The 17715-nt window shown below is 45.4% G+C and overlaps 2 protein-coding genes across 4 annotated transcripts in view; one reads left to right on the top strand and one right to left on the bottom strand.

The window, feature by feature from the left end:
• Positions 1-4953, top strand: part of pear1 (platelet endothelial aggregation receptor 1) — a 29364-nt gene extending 24411 nt beyond the window's left edge. The window contains exons 18-22 of the mRNA XM_084557532.1: positions 176-285; positions 393-519; positions 1735-1797; positions 2134-2328; positions 3560-4953. Coding sequence (XP_084413658.1) covers positions 176-285; positions 393-519; positions 1735-1797; positions 2134-2328; positions 3560-3711 — 647 coding nt within the window. The 3' untranslated portion in view covers positions 3712-4953. The remainder of the gene's footprint in view (positions 1-175; positions 286-392; positions 520-1734; positions 1798-2133; positions 2329-3559) is intronic.
• Positions 4954-5091: 138 nt separating this feature from the next.
• LOC311497289 (lamin-A-like) overlaps positions 5092-17715 on the bottom strand; it is a 29335-nt gene continuing 16711 nt past the window's right edge. For 2 of the 3 annotated variants that reach the window (XM_084557533.1, XM_084557534.1), the window contains exons 3-13: positions 13666-13822; positions 12711-12836; positions 12148-12318; positions 11835-11960; positions 11517-11737; positions 10541-10850; positions 10339-10446; positions 9668-9787; positions 9527-9586; positions 9246-9441; positions 5092-6750 (exon numbers count right to left, since the gene is read on the bottom strand). In XM_084557533.1, coding sequence (XP_084413659.1) covers positions 6653-6750; positions 9246-9441; positions 9527-9586; positions 9668-9787; positions 10339-10446; positions 10541-10850; positions 11517-11737; positions 11835-11960; positions 12148-12318; positions 12711-12836; positions 13666-13822 — 1693 coding nt within the window. In that variant the 3' untranslated portion in view covers positions 5092-6652. The remainder of the gene's footprint in view (positions 6751-9245; positions 9442-9526; positions 9587-9667; positions 9788-10338; positions 10447-10540; positions 10851-11516; positions 11738-11834; positions 11961-12147; positions 12319-12710; positions 12837-13665; positions 13823-17715) is intronic. The other variant, XM_084557535.1, reaches the window with a different exon arrangement.

Raw genomic sequence — 17715 nt, 5'->3', positions numbered from 1 at the left:
GTAGCAGTGACCTGTAGCAGCCACAGAGTGGGTGTCGTTGTGGAACATCCTGTGGTCTGAGTCCTACCTCACTGTTGTGTTTTAGTAATTAGTCTTCCACCGGGATGCGTTTTACGGCCTTGAGGTCATTTAACAGCGGCAGACGTGATGCCATGTGTTTGTCTTTGCTCTGCAGATGTTCCTCACAGCTACCACCACTACTACTCCAACCCCAGCTACCACACACTGAGCCAGAACAGGCCGCCGCTGCCGCACCTCCCCAACAACCACGACCGCACCATCAAGGTGAAACACCGTGAAAATCCTTCTAGTGGCGTGAAGCGTAGACGCAGACGCAGACACAGACACAGAGCGTGGCTTTAACGAGGCTCATCATTCTTTGTGTCGTTCAGAACACCAACAACCAGCTGTTCTGCAGCGTGAAGAACGCCGAGAGGGAGAGGAGGGGTCTGTTCGGGGTGGAGACCAACGCCACTCTGCCTGCAGACTGGAAACACCACGAGCCCCGCAAAGACTCAGGTAGCGTCTGTGTTCACGTCTCCTCGATGTGTTCACGCCTGCTGGACTTTGAGCTGGTCTCTTGCAGATCAGCTGACCCGGGACAGATGTTAATGTGGGGTCTGAACGGGGCCTTCATGCCTCAAGAGCTTCACATCTGGCTTTAAGTGGTCGTCATAAAGTTTGACTGACTCCCTGGGGAAGAATTTAAATCATCACAACATCACAAGATGAATTCAATTTAATACTTTACCGTTGTTATACATCAGCCTCATCCTCACTCTCCTTGATTTGCACACAAGATGCAGTGGTGTGGTGGTTAGCACTGATGCCTCACACCCAGAAGGTTCTGGCTTCTAATCCATGTTCCGACTGGTTCCTTTCTGTGTGGAGTTTGCATGTTCTCCTCTGCGTGGGTTCTCTCCAGGTTCTCCAGCTTCCTCCCACCGTCCAAAGACATGCTGGTTAGGTTCATTGGTGATTCTAAATTGGTCACCTGTCCAGGGTGGACAGCCGCCGCCTCTCGCCCAGTGACAGCTGGGACAGGCTCCATCCCCCCCGTGACTCTCCAGAGGACAAGCAGTTACAGAAAATGAATGTTACACACAAGATGGAGAACGTTCTAGACACCAGCATGTTAGCATGCTGAGCATTTGGCATGAAGAACCTCGGAACAAAGAAAAATAATTAAAAGAAGTTCAGACTCAAATTAAAATAAGGATTTTCTTATTTTTTCCTACTTCTAACCACGTCCGTCTGCCTCCAGCATCACTTACGTTTCACTTCTTGATTAGAAACATCAACTGAATCAATAAAACCTGCAGATGTGAACCTTTCCTAACACACATAAACATATTTTATTATTCTGATCATCAGTGGAAAGCTTCAGTAATCCAGAACGTGTCCATAATAAGAAAAACAAATCATCAAACATCCGTCGGGTTCAGCAGAAACCCGTCCCGGTCAGGTCCAGGTAAAGACGTGTAAATGTTTAGGAGCTGGGGCCTGAGCTGAATCACTCTCCTCACCAGGACTTTATCGACCGTCCCTTTCCCCAGTCAGCTCTGGCCGTTTGATCCGAGTCTATAAAAACAATAAATAGTTCATAAAACCTGCAACCGTCGCTCACCTGCTGTTGATGGTGCGTGTTTCCAGAGACGTGCTGACATCTGCTTCTTGTTAGTTTTACTATAAATGAAAATGAAGACGGCTCATTTGTCTTTTATCGTTTTACAGGAGCTTTTGGCATCGACAGGAGCTACAGCTACAGCGCCAGCCTCGGAAAATATTACAACAAAGGTACGAGACGGCGTCATCCTCTGCCTCTGTTTACTCCACTACGTTAATATTAGCTGGATCTTTCTTTTGTTCTATGCATAAATAGAGACAGAACCCACCGTGACTTTAATCAGATCTCTAGCTCTGACCTCTGAACTGTCCATCCTGCTCTTAATTAAATGCGTCCTCAACCAGAACCTGAGCTCTGGATGCAAATAAACTCTGACATCTTCCAGGGATCAGTAGTTAACGTGTTAAGTCCTCGTCAGAAATGAAGAATAAATTCATCTCTGCTGCAGAAACAGCTTCAGCTTCTAGACCTTTGACCTCTGACCTTTGCCTGTGCATCCCGTGCAGAGCTGAAGGACACGGTGGCCGTTAGCAGCAGCTCTCTGAACAGCGAGAACCCGTACGCCACCATCAAAGACCTGCCCGGCCTGCCCTTCTGCCCCCCCGAGAGCAGCTACATGGAGATGAAGTCGGCCCTGCCCAGGGAGCGAGCGTACACCGAGATCAGCCCGCCGCCGTTCCACGCGGCATCCTTACGCAGAGGTGAGCGACCCGAGTGACCTCCTGCTCCGCAGCCTTAAAGTTAACGTCATGATTTTATCATAAGATGAGTCCGTTCAGACTTAAACTCTCTAGATTATTACAAGTTTTTTTCCTGTCAACTTGTCACGTTATCGTCTTTGTTTCATCAGATGTAAGAGACAGCAGGGATCAGACTAATCTCTGGTTTCCATTCCCGATCAATGATTTGGTTTATAAGACATCAGGACATATCATGTAACCCTCCGTAGAGCTGTGATATCTGACGAAGAAAAGCAGCTAATCCAGGCTGGGATGGAGGAATGTGTCTCCAAGGGCATTTATATTAAACAGCAGAACAGCAGGCTTTTAAACAGTCCCACATCGCCCCGCTCCCTCTCCCCCCCTCCCATGTCAAAGAGTAAATCAAATCAAACCTGAGAGCAGGACTGGAGCCTGACGGGAAGGACGAGCTTCTCCAAGTCTGTGGATGTTCTCATTCATCCAGGTCATGGTTTAGATTAAAAAACGAGCTGAAACCAACTGGACTTGTTGAGTTTCTTGAAGATGTTTCAGCTCTAAATGTCTGGTGGGGGGGTGAGGGTGGGGGCGGGGTTTAATCAGGAACATCCGTGCAAGTTGTCCACCTGAAGGTCACATGACTAGAGACTCACCTGTAGATGGAGGAATCTGATTCTAATGACCCATTAATGTCCAGAGACTCATCTGTGTCTGTGTTGTCCCACCCCCCTCGTCCTTAAAGTGTAGATGGACACGTCTACCATCAGGTCCTGCCTTTATTTAGTTTTTGGAGTTAAATTTAGTTTAATTTCTAACAGACACTTCCTCCTGATTGGCTCCTTTGAAAAGACGTCGTCCTCCTGGTTTATTTCAGAGTCAAACGGTTCCAGAGTTTGAGTCACATGAACCTTGAAGTAGACACTAATAGATATCAGAGTTTACCTCCAGCTTCTTCCATCTTCTCTTCCTCTGCAGCAGACGACCGTGTCTTGTGTTGATTTAAAAGTTCTGCACTAGAAAAACTGAAGCGTTGATCAAATTAAAACTTAACGTGGCAGATAAACGAGTTTTTAAGGTGGACATGATTCATGAGGCAGAAGAAATAAAAGAGAATCCATTCAGGGAGGGATTTTCTCATCTAACAGAGAATCAGTGATGGTAATCCAGATTATAATCCCCTAACTGCTCTCTGCTCTGATCACTGATTGTTCTTTAACTTTTATTTCGTCACCAGAGCGTCAGAGCTCCCTCGGCCACACTCCTCACGAGGACCCCCAGAGCCACTACGACCTCCCCGTCAACAGCCACATCCCGGGACACTACGACCTCCCTCCGGTCCGCCGCCCCCCTTCCCCCTGCCCCTCCCCCAGGAGAACACCTCAGTGACAGCCTGAGCTGCAGGTTTTTCCTCCTCCTCCTCCTCCTCCTCCTCCTCCTCTTCCTCTTTGTGAGGGCGATGAATGAAGAGCAAACTTTGCGCTCCTCTCTGACAGTCAGAGCTGCAGCAAGGATCCCCCTCCCTCCTCCAACCCTACACCGCCCCCCTGTGGGCTTTAAGAGGTACTCGCTCCACCGTGACAGACCTGTCATCCAGACTGGGGGAGCCAGCAGGACTCTGGGGAAGTTTGTGTCCACACGTTTGCTTGCTGCTGATCAGCTGATGTGCATCTTATCACGATTTTCAACAAACTGCTTTTATTTTTTATTTTTTGACTTATGTTTCAACCCCCACCCCACACCTTTTTTTTTTTTTTTTTAAACAGGCAGCTTTGGATGAACTCGTCCCAGCTGGACTTGAACTCAGAGTTTGAGTCTTTGTCACAGACACGTTGTTAAAGTTTTCATTCCTGCACCAAAGAAGCGACTGTTTTATGAGCTGAGAGCCAAAATGAGCAGAAACGAGTCTCTCGTTTGTTTAAACTTTGTAAATATAGAAATAAATATATATTTTTAGCTTCACAGTAGAATAGAAGAGCGGCCATATTTCATACACGTGTTGTTAATGATTTTAAATTGGATGTACAGACGGATTTAAAGGGCCAGTTCACTCAAAACACAAAAAATATAAATAGCATTTAGCATTAGCATCCAGAACATCATTTTTTTCTTTCCTTCCCCTTAACCCCGATGCCTACATTACCCATAATGCATCTCTAATTGCTGTACATAAGGAAGTGAAGCCAGAATATCCCAGAAACAGACGCCGCCATCTTGCACAGGCGGCGTCATTTGACCCGTGGAGGGAGACGTGGCGTCGAGGGACGTAATCGATACGAATCACGTTGAAAGCACAAATAATCTGTGAGGAAAGAGCAGCTGATGAGGAGCTAAAGGGACGAATGCTTGTGTTTTACCTCATTTAGTGAAAAGAAAAGGTTTAATGAAGATAATCTGCCATTTTTATTTTCAGATTTCACCACAAACCGTCTCTACCGGAACTACTTTCTATGAACAAACTAGTTCCTTTTAAGTCTCTGCAGACATGTCACCGTTCTCTGGTAATCTGGATGAACTGACTCATCAGAAAGAACTGAACTCATTTGCTTCTAAATGTTTTCTTCGTCCAGACTGAATGTACGCTGTGCTCCAAACGCTCAATGCTGTTTCACATACGGTCATACATATATATATAAATATAAATGTATATTTTCTTTTTTTGAATGTAACCATGGGAACCTGTGTCTTGTCATGTAAATAAAAATATGTGCACTTTTCATTTTTTGTGTGGTTTTTTTTGCATTCATAGGAAATAATTACAAGCATGAGTCAGTGGAAAAAAAATAAGTTTTACTCATCGTTTGAGATTAGAAAAACAAAAACAAAGACATGACATGGAGTCAATGAATGGCTTCTTGCATCATGTTAACAGCAAATCCCACATCTTTGGCGTTGAGCTGTTCATCAGAGCTCAAACCAAACGACAGCAGGAGTTTAAAGGCTTTAGGTGTTAGAGGTAACGCTCTGCAGCTCTCCCTCTAAACGCTCTGCTCTGAGTGGGAAGGATTTAAAAAGGAGGAGGATACTACAAAATTAGAGTAATTATTACTTAATAAAGGTTGCATGCAGATACTGTAGTGGATAAACACTTTGTGGCTTCTGTGCCGGTTCTCTGCTGATTGTCAGACTCTTTAAGGCACTTCAGGGACCATCATGTGAAAAAGAAAAAACACCACAACAGCCGTCAAGTATTTTCAGCATATGCGTTTTCACTGGAGTATAAATGATTTAAGCTGCCGGACTACGGTAAAAAAAAAAAAGCTCTGGATAAAAAGCAGCGCGTGAAGCAAACCCCTCGATCCCGCTCAGACCCCGACATCAACCCCAAAAACACAAACGAGCGGACGGCGGCGGAGAGACAGCGACGAGAGGCGAAAGGTGCTGTCCTCCAAAGGCACATGTGTTCCTTTAAACTGTAAAAAACCTATTAGTGTTGAACACGTCCTACAAATACGTACATATATATATATATATATGTATATATATACTACATGTCTGGTACCAGTTCCTGATGTAGCCCCCAGTAGAAATAGAAAACAATATGAAAGACATATTTAAAGGTTCATGGAGCCGTTGACCAGGTACATTCAACTCCTCCAGAACAAAAATTATAAATCCTCATTTCTATAGACGCCCTAAAAACATCTCTCTGGAGACAGGAGGACGTTTTTTTCTGCAAATATATTTATCTCAAATAATTATTTTCTCTGTGTGCACCACAGTTGCTCGACAGCGTCGTGTAAATCAATCACGAGTTGAAGGCCAAGAAATAAAACTAAACAACAACCTGAGCGTACAGTTCTTTGGCTTCCTCTCTTCTAAAAGTGAATCTGAATTGTAAACGCGGTCTTTAAACACAGAATCAATGTGTTTAACAACGATTAACAAACCCCCCCCCCGCGCCCGTGTGGCTGCAGAGACCAAGTCCCGACAGGGTCCACTAGCTGTGCGTGTTGAGTGTTGACAGCCTCGCCATTAAATGTGAACCACCGGCCTCGGGTCGAAGCTCCGGCACCGGTCAGTGGAGCTGTGTGTGTGTCAGTGTGTGTGTGTGTGTGTGTGTGTGTGTGTGTGTGTGTGTGTGTGTGTGTGTGTGTGCAAGCAGAGCGGTGTACAGTACAAGCGTCAGCATGCAGGAATACAACTGGAATATACAAACGCAAAAGCAGGAATATGAATAATCCTGAGCCCCTTCGCCCCAAAACCCTGGAAGCAAATCTAACCTGCAGATTAATCTGAACACAAAACCAGACATGATCATATAAAAAAAAAATAAAAGTAAAAGAAAGACAAACGTCCCGACGGTAGAAAATGATTCTCCTATGAGGCTTCAGGAGGAGGAGGAAGAGGAGGAGGTGGAGGAGGTGGGTTCAGGTGAGGAGGCGTCTGGTTTTACATGACGGAGCAGTTCTCTGGTTTGACACGACCCTGAGGAGGAAGAGACAAAGGAATAATAGAATCAAGGTAAAGATTTATATAAATGTGCATTAAAATCCTCGTACAGAGACATGTAACAACGATCAGCCACAACATTATGACCACTGATAGGAGAAGGGAATAACACAGATCATCCCGTGACAGTTCAATGCTTCAGGAACAACTCAACAGCACAAGGTGTTGACCTGGCCTCCAAATTCACTAGATCCCAAACTGATCAAGTATCTGTGGGATGATCCACAGAGGACCCTCCCCTCAAAGACCCCCCCCCCCCCCACTAACAACAGGTCACCCTCAGAAGGCCCATGTCCATTCTCTGATGAGTCACCACAAGGGAGACCAGTCATAATGTTGTGGCTGATGGGTGTAAGTACTGTGATTCCTCTGATTCAGTTAGGCTTTCTGACTGAATACAGATAATAACAGATGACTGATTGGTTTCTCTGGGCCTCGGTTTTATTTGAACATTTCTAAGTTTCTCTGGGTCAGAGGTCATGTTCAGATTTGAGCAGCTCTGCGTCTGAACGTCATTTTTCAGACTGAAGCCCCGTTCACTTGAGAAGTCTCAAATTAAATCTAAAACTGGCAGACACCAGCAGCCAGAGCCGGAACATTTATTTCATCCGTGTACTCGCTGTACTTTCTGGTAATTTGTCTGAAACAACTTTTTCTCGAGTTAATTCGAAGCAGAAAAGTTCAGGAAGTGACATGTCCTAGAGGAGGACGCAGCAGACACAGAGGACAGCACTCAAACACTCTGCAGCTGCAGACACATCTTTAATGAAACTAGAATTTAACGCAGACCTTCCTGTCCAACATTAAAACAGACTTCTTTCATTTAAGCAGCAGCAGCATCAGAAGCTCTGTCATGATCCACTACAGAATGACTTCAGTGATTCTCAGAGGAAATGATGTTTTTGCTCCGATGGTTCAGAGTTGATCCTGAATAAAACATGGCTCAGTGAATCAGAACCAGACGATGTAAATAGTTATTATCATAATTAATTAGGTAATCAGGCTCCGTTTGGAGACAGATGTTTAATAAAGTCAAAGAAAAGACGACCTCATTCTGTCTGAACGTCTTTTTCTCTATAATACTGATGCAGTTTGTTTTCAGGAATATAAAGCTGTGTTTAACAGGTAGATCAGATAATTAATTAATTCCAGTTAACTGCTGCCTAGACGTCATTACAGCTTCCTCCTCAGACAGACAGACAGGCTTCCTTCCTAGACAGTAATGATGCAGTTTGCTTTAAAAACTGACAGGAATATAAATGTGTGGTCAACAGGATAATCAGCTAATTAATGAATTCCCATTAACTGCTGCTTAAATGAAATAATATTGGCAGTAAAGTCGTGATATGTCTATATTTTAGTGATTCTCCAGAGGAAACGATGTTAGGACTTCAACAAGGTCTTACTTTCAGTCTGACTCTGCAGAGAAGCATGACGCTCATGATGATTAGCGTCCTATTCACCTTGTACACCTCAGACTACAACTACAACCCAGAGTCATGTCACCTGCAGAAGTTCTCAGATGACACTGCTATTGTGGGGTGTATCAGGGATGGAAAGCAGCAGGAGGACAAGAATCTGGTGAACAACTTGGTCTCATGGTGTGAAGAGAACCACCTTCTGATCAATCCAGCTAAAACCAGAGGTCCAGGCTCCACTTGCAGCCTGTAACCATCAACGTGGAGTGTGTAGAGGTGGTTCAGACCTAGAAGTACCTGGGTCTACATCTGGATCACAAACTGGACTGGTCTGCTAACATAGACTCAGTCTACAACAAAGGTCAGAGCTGTCTCTGTTTCCTCAGGAGGCTAAGGTGGTTTAATATCTGCAGGAAGCTGCTGGACATGTTCTACCAGACTATCGTTGCCAGTGTCCTCTTCTACGCTGTGGTGTCCTGGGGAGGCAGCACTAATATCTTTCATATCTTCAACTGTAATTCCTCCCGTTTCTATGTGATGCAGATACTGGACATCGGATTATTTTCCTGTAAGTTTCATACCAAACTGCATCCTTACATTTACCAGGTAGATCAGACAGTCCGGGTCTTCTGACTCAGCTCTCCGTCGTCTGGCCTCCTGTTTCCTCTGGTTCAGTTTATTTCTGATAGATCACATACGTCCTGATGTTTGCGTTTAGTCCCAGCAGCCTACACAACACGTCTCTGTGGCTTCATCATTGATTTTAAGTGTTTGCATCTCATTTATTTATTTATTTTAACGCCCCTGCTGTCTGCGCTGTGGTCAGAACAAACAGCGGTTTATTTTTCTATAACTTTAAATGTCTGGGAGTATTCTCCATGAAGGTACGGAGGAAGTATCGACTGTCTTGGATCAGATATTTTCTTATTTGTAATTAAATTAACTGCAGACGCCTTGAGCATAAAACTACAAACCATCTGGAACATCTGGAATCTGTTCTCATACGCTCATGTCTCAGTCACAGAATCGTCTCTTCTAATATCATTTTATCACCGTTGATGTTCCGACTGGGATGCACCTGTCTGGGCTCGTTGGTGCCCATGAAGAAGGAATGTCCCACGATGCCTTCGGGTAGACCCCCGCTGCTGCAGGCGCCGCCGCGGTCCGACGGCTGCCCGCAGGAGTCGCAGATCACCGTGCGGCTGCGCAGGTTGTACTCGTTCTCGCCTCCGCTGGTGCTGTGAGCTCCCTGCAGGGGGCGACACACGACGGTCACTTCACTGCCGCTTGACTGGGAAACAGCGGAGGAAGAGGAAGAGGAAGAGTGAACTCACCATGTCGTCAACCTCGTCATCCTGGAACAGGCAGCGCTCCACTTTCCTCGTGGCCATTTCCTGGTGAACAGAGCAAATGAAATGACTGCGGCTAAAGAGAAGAGAGAGACGTGTTGTGATGTAAAAGAAGAGAAGTCAGACCTCTCCGTTGGCGCTGATCAGGAACGTCTGCAGGAGGTCGCCGGTGCCCCACGAGTTCTGGCTCTTCCACACCAGGTCAGTGGGAGGGTTGTGGGTTCCGCCGCCAGAGGAGGCCCAGATCTGTACAGATTGTGACGGATAAAAAGGGAAGCCTGAGATTTCGTCCAGCATCTTAGAGAGCCGCTAAAACATCTGCATGAGTAGAGCTGCATGGAGGTGCAGCCAGTTTTCTTTATCCCGTTTTTGCATGAAAGATTTCTCTGTTAGCTTTATGCAACATGTTTTTTTATGGCCATAGAAACTTCAGATGTAATTTTAGACTTTCTGACTCAAGGTATCGGGTCATCTGAATTTCTCTCTGAGTGTTTGTCTTGTGAATCTGGAGAAGAACCAGGTTTATTTAGCGCTGAACACAGTGATCCATGGACCAGAGAGACCTGGACCAGTGGTCACCGTGGAGACTACTTCCTGGAGCAGAGAGACCTGGAAATACTAGATGTAGGCTACTTCCTGGACCAAGTAAAAATCAAATATCTGTCGTTTTTTCCAGTTTTTGTTTCAGGTGTTAAAAGCAAACTTGAAAGAACTCCTCATCCAAACATCATAACTTCACTACTGGCTCTTTAAAAGCTGAATTAAAAGCAGAATGGAGAGAACTCAGTGGGGCTTACAGTCACGGTGCCTCCAGCCTTTAGAACAAACTTGTGGGGGAACTTGTAGGCGATGGGGGAGGCATTCCCGACTTGTCTCTTCAGCTGCCAGTTTCCCAGTGACTGGTCCTGCGTGAGTGAAATGTAAAGAAGATGAAGAGATGAATTTATTTCAGTCCACAAATAAAAACATTTGACGAGAGACGCCGATGAGCTGGTTTACCTCGTCGGCCTTGTTGCTGAGCCGGATGAACTTGCCCTCCAGGTCGACCTCGTCCACCGTGATGCGCCCGGTGGCCGTGGCGTGCTGGCTGATGCGGGTCTTGGTCACGGTGCCCCCCACCATGCTGGAGGTCTCGCTGTCGTCATCGTTGAGGCGGCGCTTCTTGGAGCTGGCTGCGCCGGAGGAGTTGCGGCTGCTGGAGGCGACGGCGCCCGAGGACTGAAGCAGGCGGCTGCTCTGGCTGTGGCTGGAGCCGGAGGTCCGGGTCACCGTGACCTTAGTGGGCGGGGGGCTGGGCGACAGACGCAGCCTGAGGAAACACAGAGGAGGAGGAGGAGGTTCAGACTCAGTCCTGACTTTACTGGCTCTCTCACCACTCTGCCTAAGGGACAGTTTGATGCATAAAATAATAAATAAAATAAAGTGCTGCAAACAGGAGGAAGAGTAAAGATAATAACTTCTACATCTCCGAATGCAGCAAGGAAAATGTTATCGTTGAGGTTTGATAATGAGTCTGAAGACCTGCACGATGAACTCAGACAGAGCAGAGCAGGGATTAGGACATTATTGAAACTGGGAAACAAACCGATAGAACTGTTTCATGCAGATTTTTGAGACTGAAAATAAACTCGACTCGGCTGCTTTTTGGTTGCAGCAGAGAAACCAGAACCAAAAAGCATCTGAATCTGTTAAATGCTGCTCCAGCTCCCAAACCTCTTTCTATACAGACCTGGTTTGGTGTTTAAAGGGTTTTAAATATAAAGTGTGGCCAACATTTTCCTTCGCTGGAACTCAATGCTCCAGTGAAAAAGTAGACCAAAGTAAATGACCCACAATTTGGGTTCTTCCAGCTTCAGATGTCTGCCTGCAGGGAAACGGCTTATTAAACTAATTTCACCTGATCTGTGACTTCTTAGAGCTCCCTCTTTCCCCCAAACAACTGGTCTCCCGGTGGCTGGTTTATAAACACACTCACCTCTCCTCCTCTCCCTCCAGCAGCTTCCTGTAAGCATTGATCTCCATGTCCAGGGCCAGTTTGATGTCCAGCAGCTCCTGGTACTCATCCAGCTGCTGCTGCATCCGGGCCCGGATCTCGGCCATCTCTCGCTCTTTGTCGTCCAGCCGCCGCCTCATCATGTCCCGCTCCCGCGACAGGGCCTCCTCCAGCTCCCGAACCTTGGCCTCGCTCGACGCCAGCTGATCCACAGAGAACGTGAGAGGGTGAGGCTCGGCGTTAAAACAATGGACGGTGCAATTCAGCGACACATCAGATGGATGGAGAGACGGACAGTACCTGGCTCTGCAGCATGCTGAGTTGGCCTGAAATGCTCTCTAGTCGAACACGGGTCTGCTGCAGCTCGTCGTGGGCGGCTCCCACCAAGTGGCTGCTCCTGTCGGCTGAGCTGCGAGCGTTTTCCAGCTGACAGACAGAAAGATGCAACAGTTAGTGGTCACCTACCTTCTGTATGCAGGTGCAGACCCTCTAACCCAGATCTATCAACGCTTTGCATTCACTAAAACCACACAAAGCTGAACTACAGCGCGACAGTCGGTGCTTTGTCTGCAGGTGGCGACAGATCCTCGTCCGCCGCGGCCTCCACTCTTACCTTGGAGTTGTAGGTCTTCTCCAGCTCCTCCTTGTAGATGAGGACCTGCTCTTCGTGCTGGGTGCGGAGGTCGATCAGAGCCGCGGCCAGCTTGCTCTCAAACTCCTGCTGCCGCCCGCTGTCGATCTCCACCACGCGGGACTCGTACCGACGCCTGGACTCGCGCAGCTCCTGCAGACGCCAGCGGAGAGAACGGGATTATCCTCTGATTATTTTATCAGAACTGACCTCGGCTGCAGCAGAGTCATGCAACATAAACAGTAAACACTCCACCTGCTTTTCAGTCAGTGAACTGTGGTATTTAGTCAGTAATTACTTGTTTAGTGGTGCAGAGAAGTAATGATGGCAAAAACATGGCTCAGTTTCTCTTTATACTGCTTTGCATGTTTTGCACGGAGAAATGAACTTGAATTAGAGGTGAGATGTAGAAAGAGAGACATGCAAAACAAACAAGTAGGTGGTTGGAAGTGAATCAATATCCTGTGGAAAAAGATGAAAAGTAGGACAGATGACTGAGGCTGCGCAAAATAAAAACAGAAAGTGTTGAGGTGAAAAGTGGGAACCTCAGTGTGGATGTTCTTCTGGAACTCCAGCTCCTCCTTCACTGTCTGCAGGCGGTTCTCGGCATCCACTCTCCTCAGCATCTCGTCCTGCAGCTGCTTCTTGGCGTCGGAATAGTTACTCTCCAACTGCGAGGGAGGAGGAGGAGAGAGGATGGAGAGAGGATGAGAGAAATGCTCTTCAGTGGAGGCATGCAAAGCCAGAGTTTGAGCTGTAGGCTACTCTTAAAAGAAACCCTGTAGTTCCTGGGTTTGGCCAATAGGTGGAGCGAGGCCACAGCTGTACGTCTGTCAGAGCTGTGCTGAGAGTCATTGATAAAACAAACAGCAGAGAAAACCTCGTCTGTCTCGCCACCTCGTCCTCATTCATAATCAGCTGCCTGGAGGGTTTACATAAAATGCAGAATTCCACTGAGGTATTTCTACGCTTCGGAGTCGGAGACAGAAAACACAAACACGGGTAATCACTGCAAATGTCAGTCACTGCGGCTTTGAGCTGCAACCACTGACTGTTTGAAATCTTTGGTTGCCACTTGTTGGAGCAGAATATATGCATGTCTGTGGCTTTTAACGAGCCAATTAATGTAGTTATCAAGACAAAACAGCATGTGGCTCTACTGTATATGCAGAGTATCTGCCTGTTCATGTGCAGATTACTGTACTACTGCAGCCTGAGGAGCAGCCTTGAAAGAAACACATCAGCATTCTGGTTGCTGGAAGATTTTCCTCTTCTGAGGCCAACGATTTCCCAAATAATTGCTCCAAGTTTTTTCCAGAAGTGAAAAAAACAACTAAAAGGACTTTACTCAGTGGATCGTGTAGAGAGGATGTGTTTAAATGATCCAGACGTTAGAGCGGTGTTGATTCTGAGCCACAAAAACATCAATAAACATAGATTTTTCCCGCCTTCAAGAACAACCGCATTAAAAACCTGCAGCTCAACTCAGATTGCTTTTACCTTGGCCAGCTGGGCTTTGAGGTCCTTCACCTCGGCCTCCAGGGTTCTCTTCTCTCCCAGGGCGGTGGTGAGGGCGGCGTCTTTGGAGTTGAGCAGGGCCTCCAGGTCCCTCAGCCTGACCAGAGCCCCCTCCAGCTCAGACTCCTTCTTCGTGTTCCTGTGAGGACGAGAGTGACGGGAGGTGGAAGTTAGTTTGACGGTTAGTCTGAACGTGTCCATCGCATCACTGCCGGTGACTTTCAACTCGCTGCGCCCCCTCCTCCTCCTCCTTCCTCTCTTTCAAAGACGTTTGAGCTTTTCAGAACAGTTTTTCTTTGACACAGTTTTGCTCTTTTTCTGACTGACGCCTTTGTAGTTTGGGGCCTAGAGGATTTGGAGCCGTGTTTTTATCTCACGTTGCATTTAAAGCAGCATTACATCTTTCCCCCTACTTATCCTTCTATTGTTTTCATGTGAGCTCTGACTGAAAGCTGCTGTAGAATATAAAAATATAAAGTTGCATGACTTACTTCTGCAGAAAAGTTTATTTTTTTTGCATATGGTTAAAACTATAGAAAATGAGAAACGACTAAATTAAATGAATGACTTGAATTTATCATCATTCTACATTTCTTAATTATGCATGTGTATATTTAAAACTGTAAGCATTTAATTCCAATTTTCCATTTTTTGCATTTAATTATTTACATCTGCATTTTCTTCTGTAGAGGTTTTTCTTTACTTAGTTTTTCACCCAGTTAATGTAATTTCTTTGGTAACTTTAGCTCCCATTAGGTCACAAATCTAAACACAACATCTCCCTTTCTTTATGCCTAAATTAAACGCCAATAAGTGGTGAAACAGTGACGGAAAGTGGACAAACTGTTACTGTACTGCGGTGCAGCGAGAGCAGCAGTTGTCTACAGACGTTAACCGAACAGAACAAGAGCACATTAAACTCCATCTCAAAGGAACCTGTGTTAAATTAAGAGAATTCACATTTGTTGCACATGTGCTCGTGCATGTCTGCGCCGCCTCCTCCTAGCGTCTCCACGGGAACTCATTTACTAGGAGGGAAAAACAAAAAAAAAAAACTTGGATCTACCCGTGGAAAAACAATACATCTCCATCAGAACATGAAGACAGAGGAGGGGTTGTTAGCGCGGCATAGGTGGTTCATGCACGGGCAAGGAGGAAATGGGCTCCCTGTTATTCTATTTGGCCCTGTAGGCTACTCTTCATTGTCACTAATAATGGCCATCTGCTGGGCGAGATTGCTTCCAGGCGGCTCACACAGACCTCAAGAGTCCTCCGGTCGGGGGCAGCTGGGCATTTAGGACGGCCAGTAAAACTCCCAGCGAGATAAAGTTGCTCCAGACACAAACATACACGATTAATATACAAGATTAACTAAAAAAGAATGTACAGACAGAGTAATCTCTACTTTTACTGCCTTCAGTAAACACCTGTAACGATTCTGAAGGCGATAAAAAACCCAGTGGTGCCCCTTGAAAGGAGTCAGGACGAGAGACAAAGTTTCTGCTTCAGGGACAAACAGACAGAGAGAACGTGTGAATGAGGCTTTTATGTCCAGAATACATATCAGAGATGAGGAGCTGAATGGGTGATTATATAAAGAGCCTGCCTGAGTCCCCAATGTTCAGATGAAAGAAGAGAAAAATAAAAAAAAGACTTTCTGAAGCTCTAAATAAATAAAATAAGGATTATGTCTGCAATCCACACACACACATGCTTTCCCAGAGATCCAATGAAAATACAAATAAATCTTCCTTATTATTATTATTATCTGTTTTCAACTTTAATAGAACAAAGAACACAACTGTTTCCAGTTAGCCTGGCATTACACAACTCTTCTCAACATATGGATTTCATTATGGAGCGTGTTTACACAGAGAAAAAATATTCCTCTGCATGTGACTGGCTAGTCCTAGTTATAAACAAATTAAACTCCATCACCACATAAAGCCCCGCCCCCAAAACGATCTGATTGGACCGGGAGATCTTTGCAGGAGCAGAATCAGTTTCCAACGGAGAGACTCCAGAACAAACTTTACCACCACAATCAATCTGTGAGTGGAGCAAAGTCATATCATAGTCAATGTTGATTAAAGTCACTTTAATGACGTTTAATGTCCAGTTTTTGTTGTAAGACTTGTTGATGCAACTTCACATCTATTTTGGAAGCTCTAATACAAAGTTCTAATTCTTAATCTTACTCGTCTACAGTTAAAAATATGCTAAACTTGATGAAAAATCTTACATTTTAATATTTTCCCATTCATCTTCTTAAACTATTCAATTATATAAGTTACTGTCAGTGTAGCTTAGCATTAGAGCTTTTCTTTGAGTCAAAGAAATCTTCCTGGGCCTTCACAATTAAAACTGGAACACATTGTAATGACGCTGTTCCTTTAACCAATCACATTTCTAGTTGGTATCCTTCTCTGTGGCCTACGGTAGCGTCAGCGGTTTAAGCCAAGCTAGCAGTTCATGTTCATCTGTTGCTAGCTGCACAACGTTAATGTCTCGATAGCTGCACCATGGAGGAAGGAGGAGAGGCTATCCATTTGGTTGCAGATCTTCTTAGAAAGACATTTTCACGGCGGACTTTGAAGGACAAGCTGGATATTGAGAGGAAAGGCCGCCCAACCCTGGAGCTAGCTAGCCTGACCCAGCCGGGGAAACTTTCAGGTCAGCAACTATGAGCGCTACCCTTGGTTGACAGGCTCTGAGGAGAACTCTAAATAGTTCTGGTGAGTTAAATGAATTATATTTACATCTGTTATGTATATTTTTGTCATTTTATTGGGTCGACATCAATGCTTCTGCTGGATTTGAATTGTTCTAAGTGAGTTTCTTGCTTTAGTTATGGCATTGATCTCTATCAGACACCTGTCTATGATGCAACGTCGTATCTGTATGATGTTGATGGTTTCTATAGCAGTGGAGTCATAACGATCGTATTAAGACGTGTTTTGATTAAGGTATGAGGACACTGAAGGTCTAGGTAGAAAATGCACGGCTCACCACTACGTTTATATTCTTATCTACAAGTCTAGCAGCAGTTGGTGCTAAAAGCCTTGCTCAAGGGCAGACTGTTGGACTACATTTCATTCACAGACTGATGTGTCACACACTAAAGGAATGCAGAGAGGATAACATCTCAAAAGAAGAAAGAGAATATTCTTTCCACGTAACTTGTTTTGACTCATACATTAGCGACAAGAATGTGACTCTTTATGATGCAGGTGTGCAAAACTATAACTAAAAACTACGCTGTAAAATATATATATGTATAGTATGTAGGTGTTGGTGTGAGTGGGTGTGTTCTTCAAACATTCTCTAAATTCTTGGATCGAGAAAAATGGAGGGCTACTTGTAAACGAACATGTCAGCCATCAATCAGTGTTGGGTCGAGCCTACTAGACAGGTAGATTAGTAACCTGGCTAAATATGCAACATGACAACTGCTGTAAAATGTTTTAAATGACTATTATTCAGCTGCGACTGCAAACTGATGGCTGGGTTTAACCACCTCTGGTTGGGCCCTCAGGAGTTTACAAGTGTGTAGGTCGGATAGCAGCTCATTTTCCACGGCTGCTCTTCTATATTATTATTATCGCGGAACATTTTGGAGTTCACCGCAGCGCTCGTTAACACGCGGTGGGTTTTAATAATCAACACAAACGGGCCTGGGTAATTAGAGAGAGAGAGAGAGACGAGGAGAGACGTGTTTCTGGTTTTATGAAACTCGGCCGTAAAAGTGTGGAAGGACGTGTTCACGCTCACACACACATTCATTAAGTTTCTGAACTCGAGATAAAGATCAGGGGAGAATATACGGCCCTGTGTCGAGACGGTAATATGTTCTTCAATAAAGCATTTTAACGGCGTGACTGTGCGTCGTCGGATGAGGGCTGTGCCGAGTGTGTGCATGTCGCTGCTGTGACGTTCATTAGGGCTAATGGGCCCGGTGGAGCCGCTCCAGCAGTGAGTTAATGGGGAGAAGTGGCTTCACTGTCTCTACATGCTGCTTCACATTCTGTATTC

This window comes from Chelon labrosus (genome assembly GCF_963514085.1).
Source record: "Chelon labrosus genome assembly, chromosome: 12".
NCBI lineage: Eukaryota > Metazoa > Chordata > Actinopteri > Mugiliformes > Mugilidae > Chelon > Chelon labrosus.
Note: the sequence above shows the minus strand (reverse complement) of the source record. Positions and strands in the feature narration are given on the sequence as shown.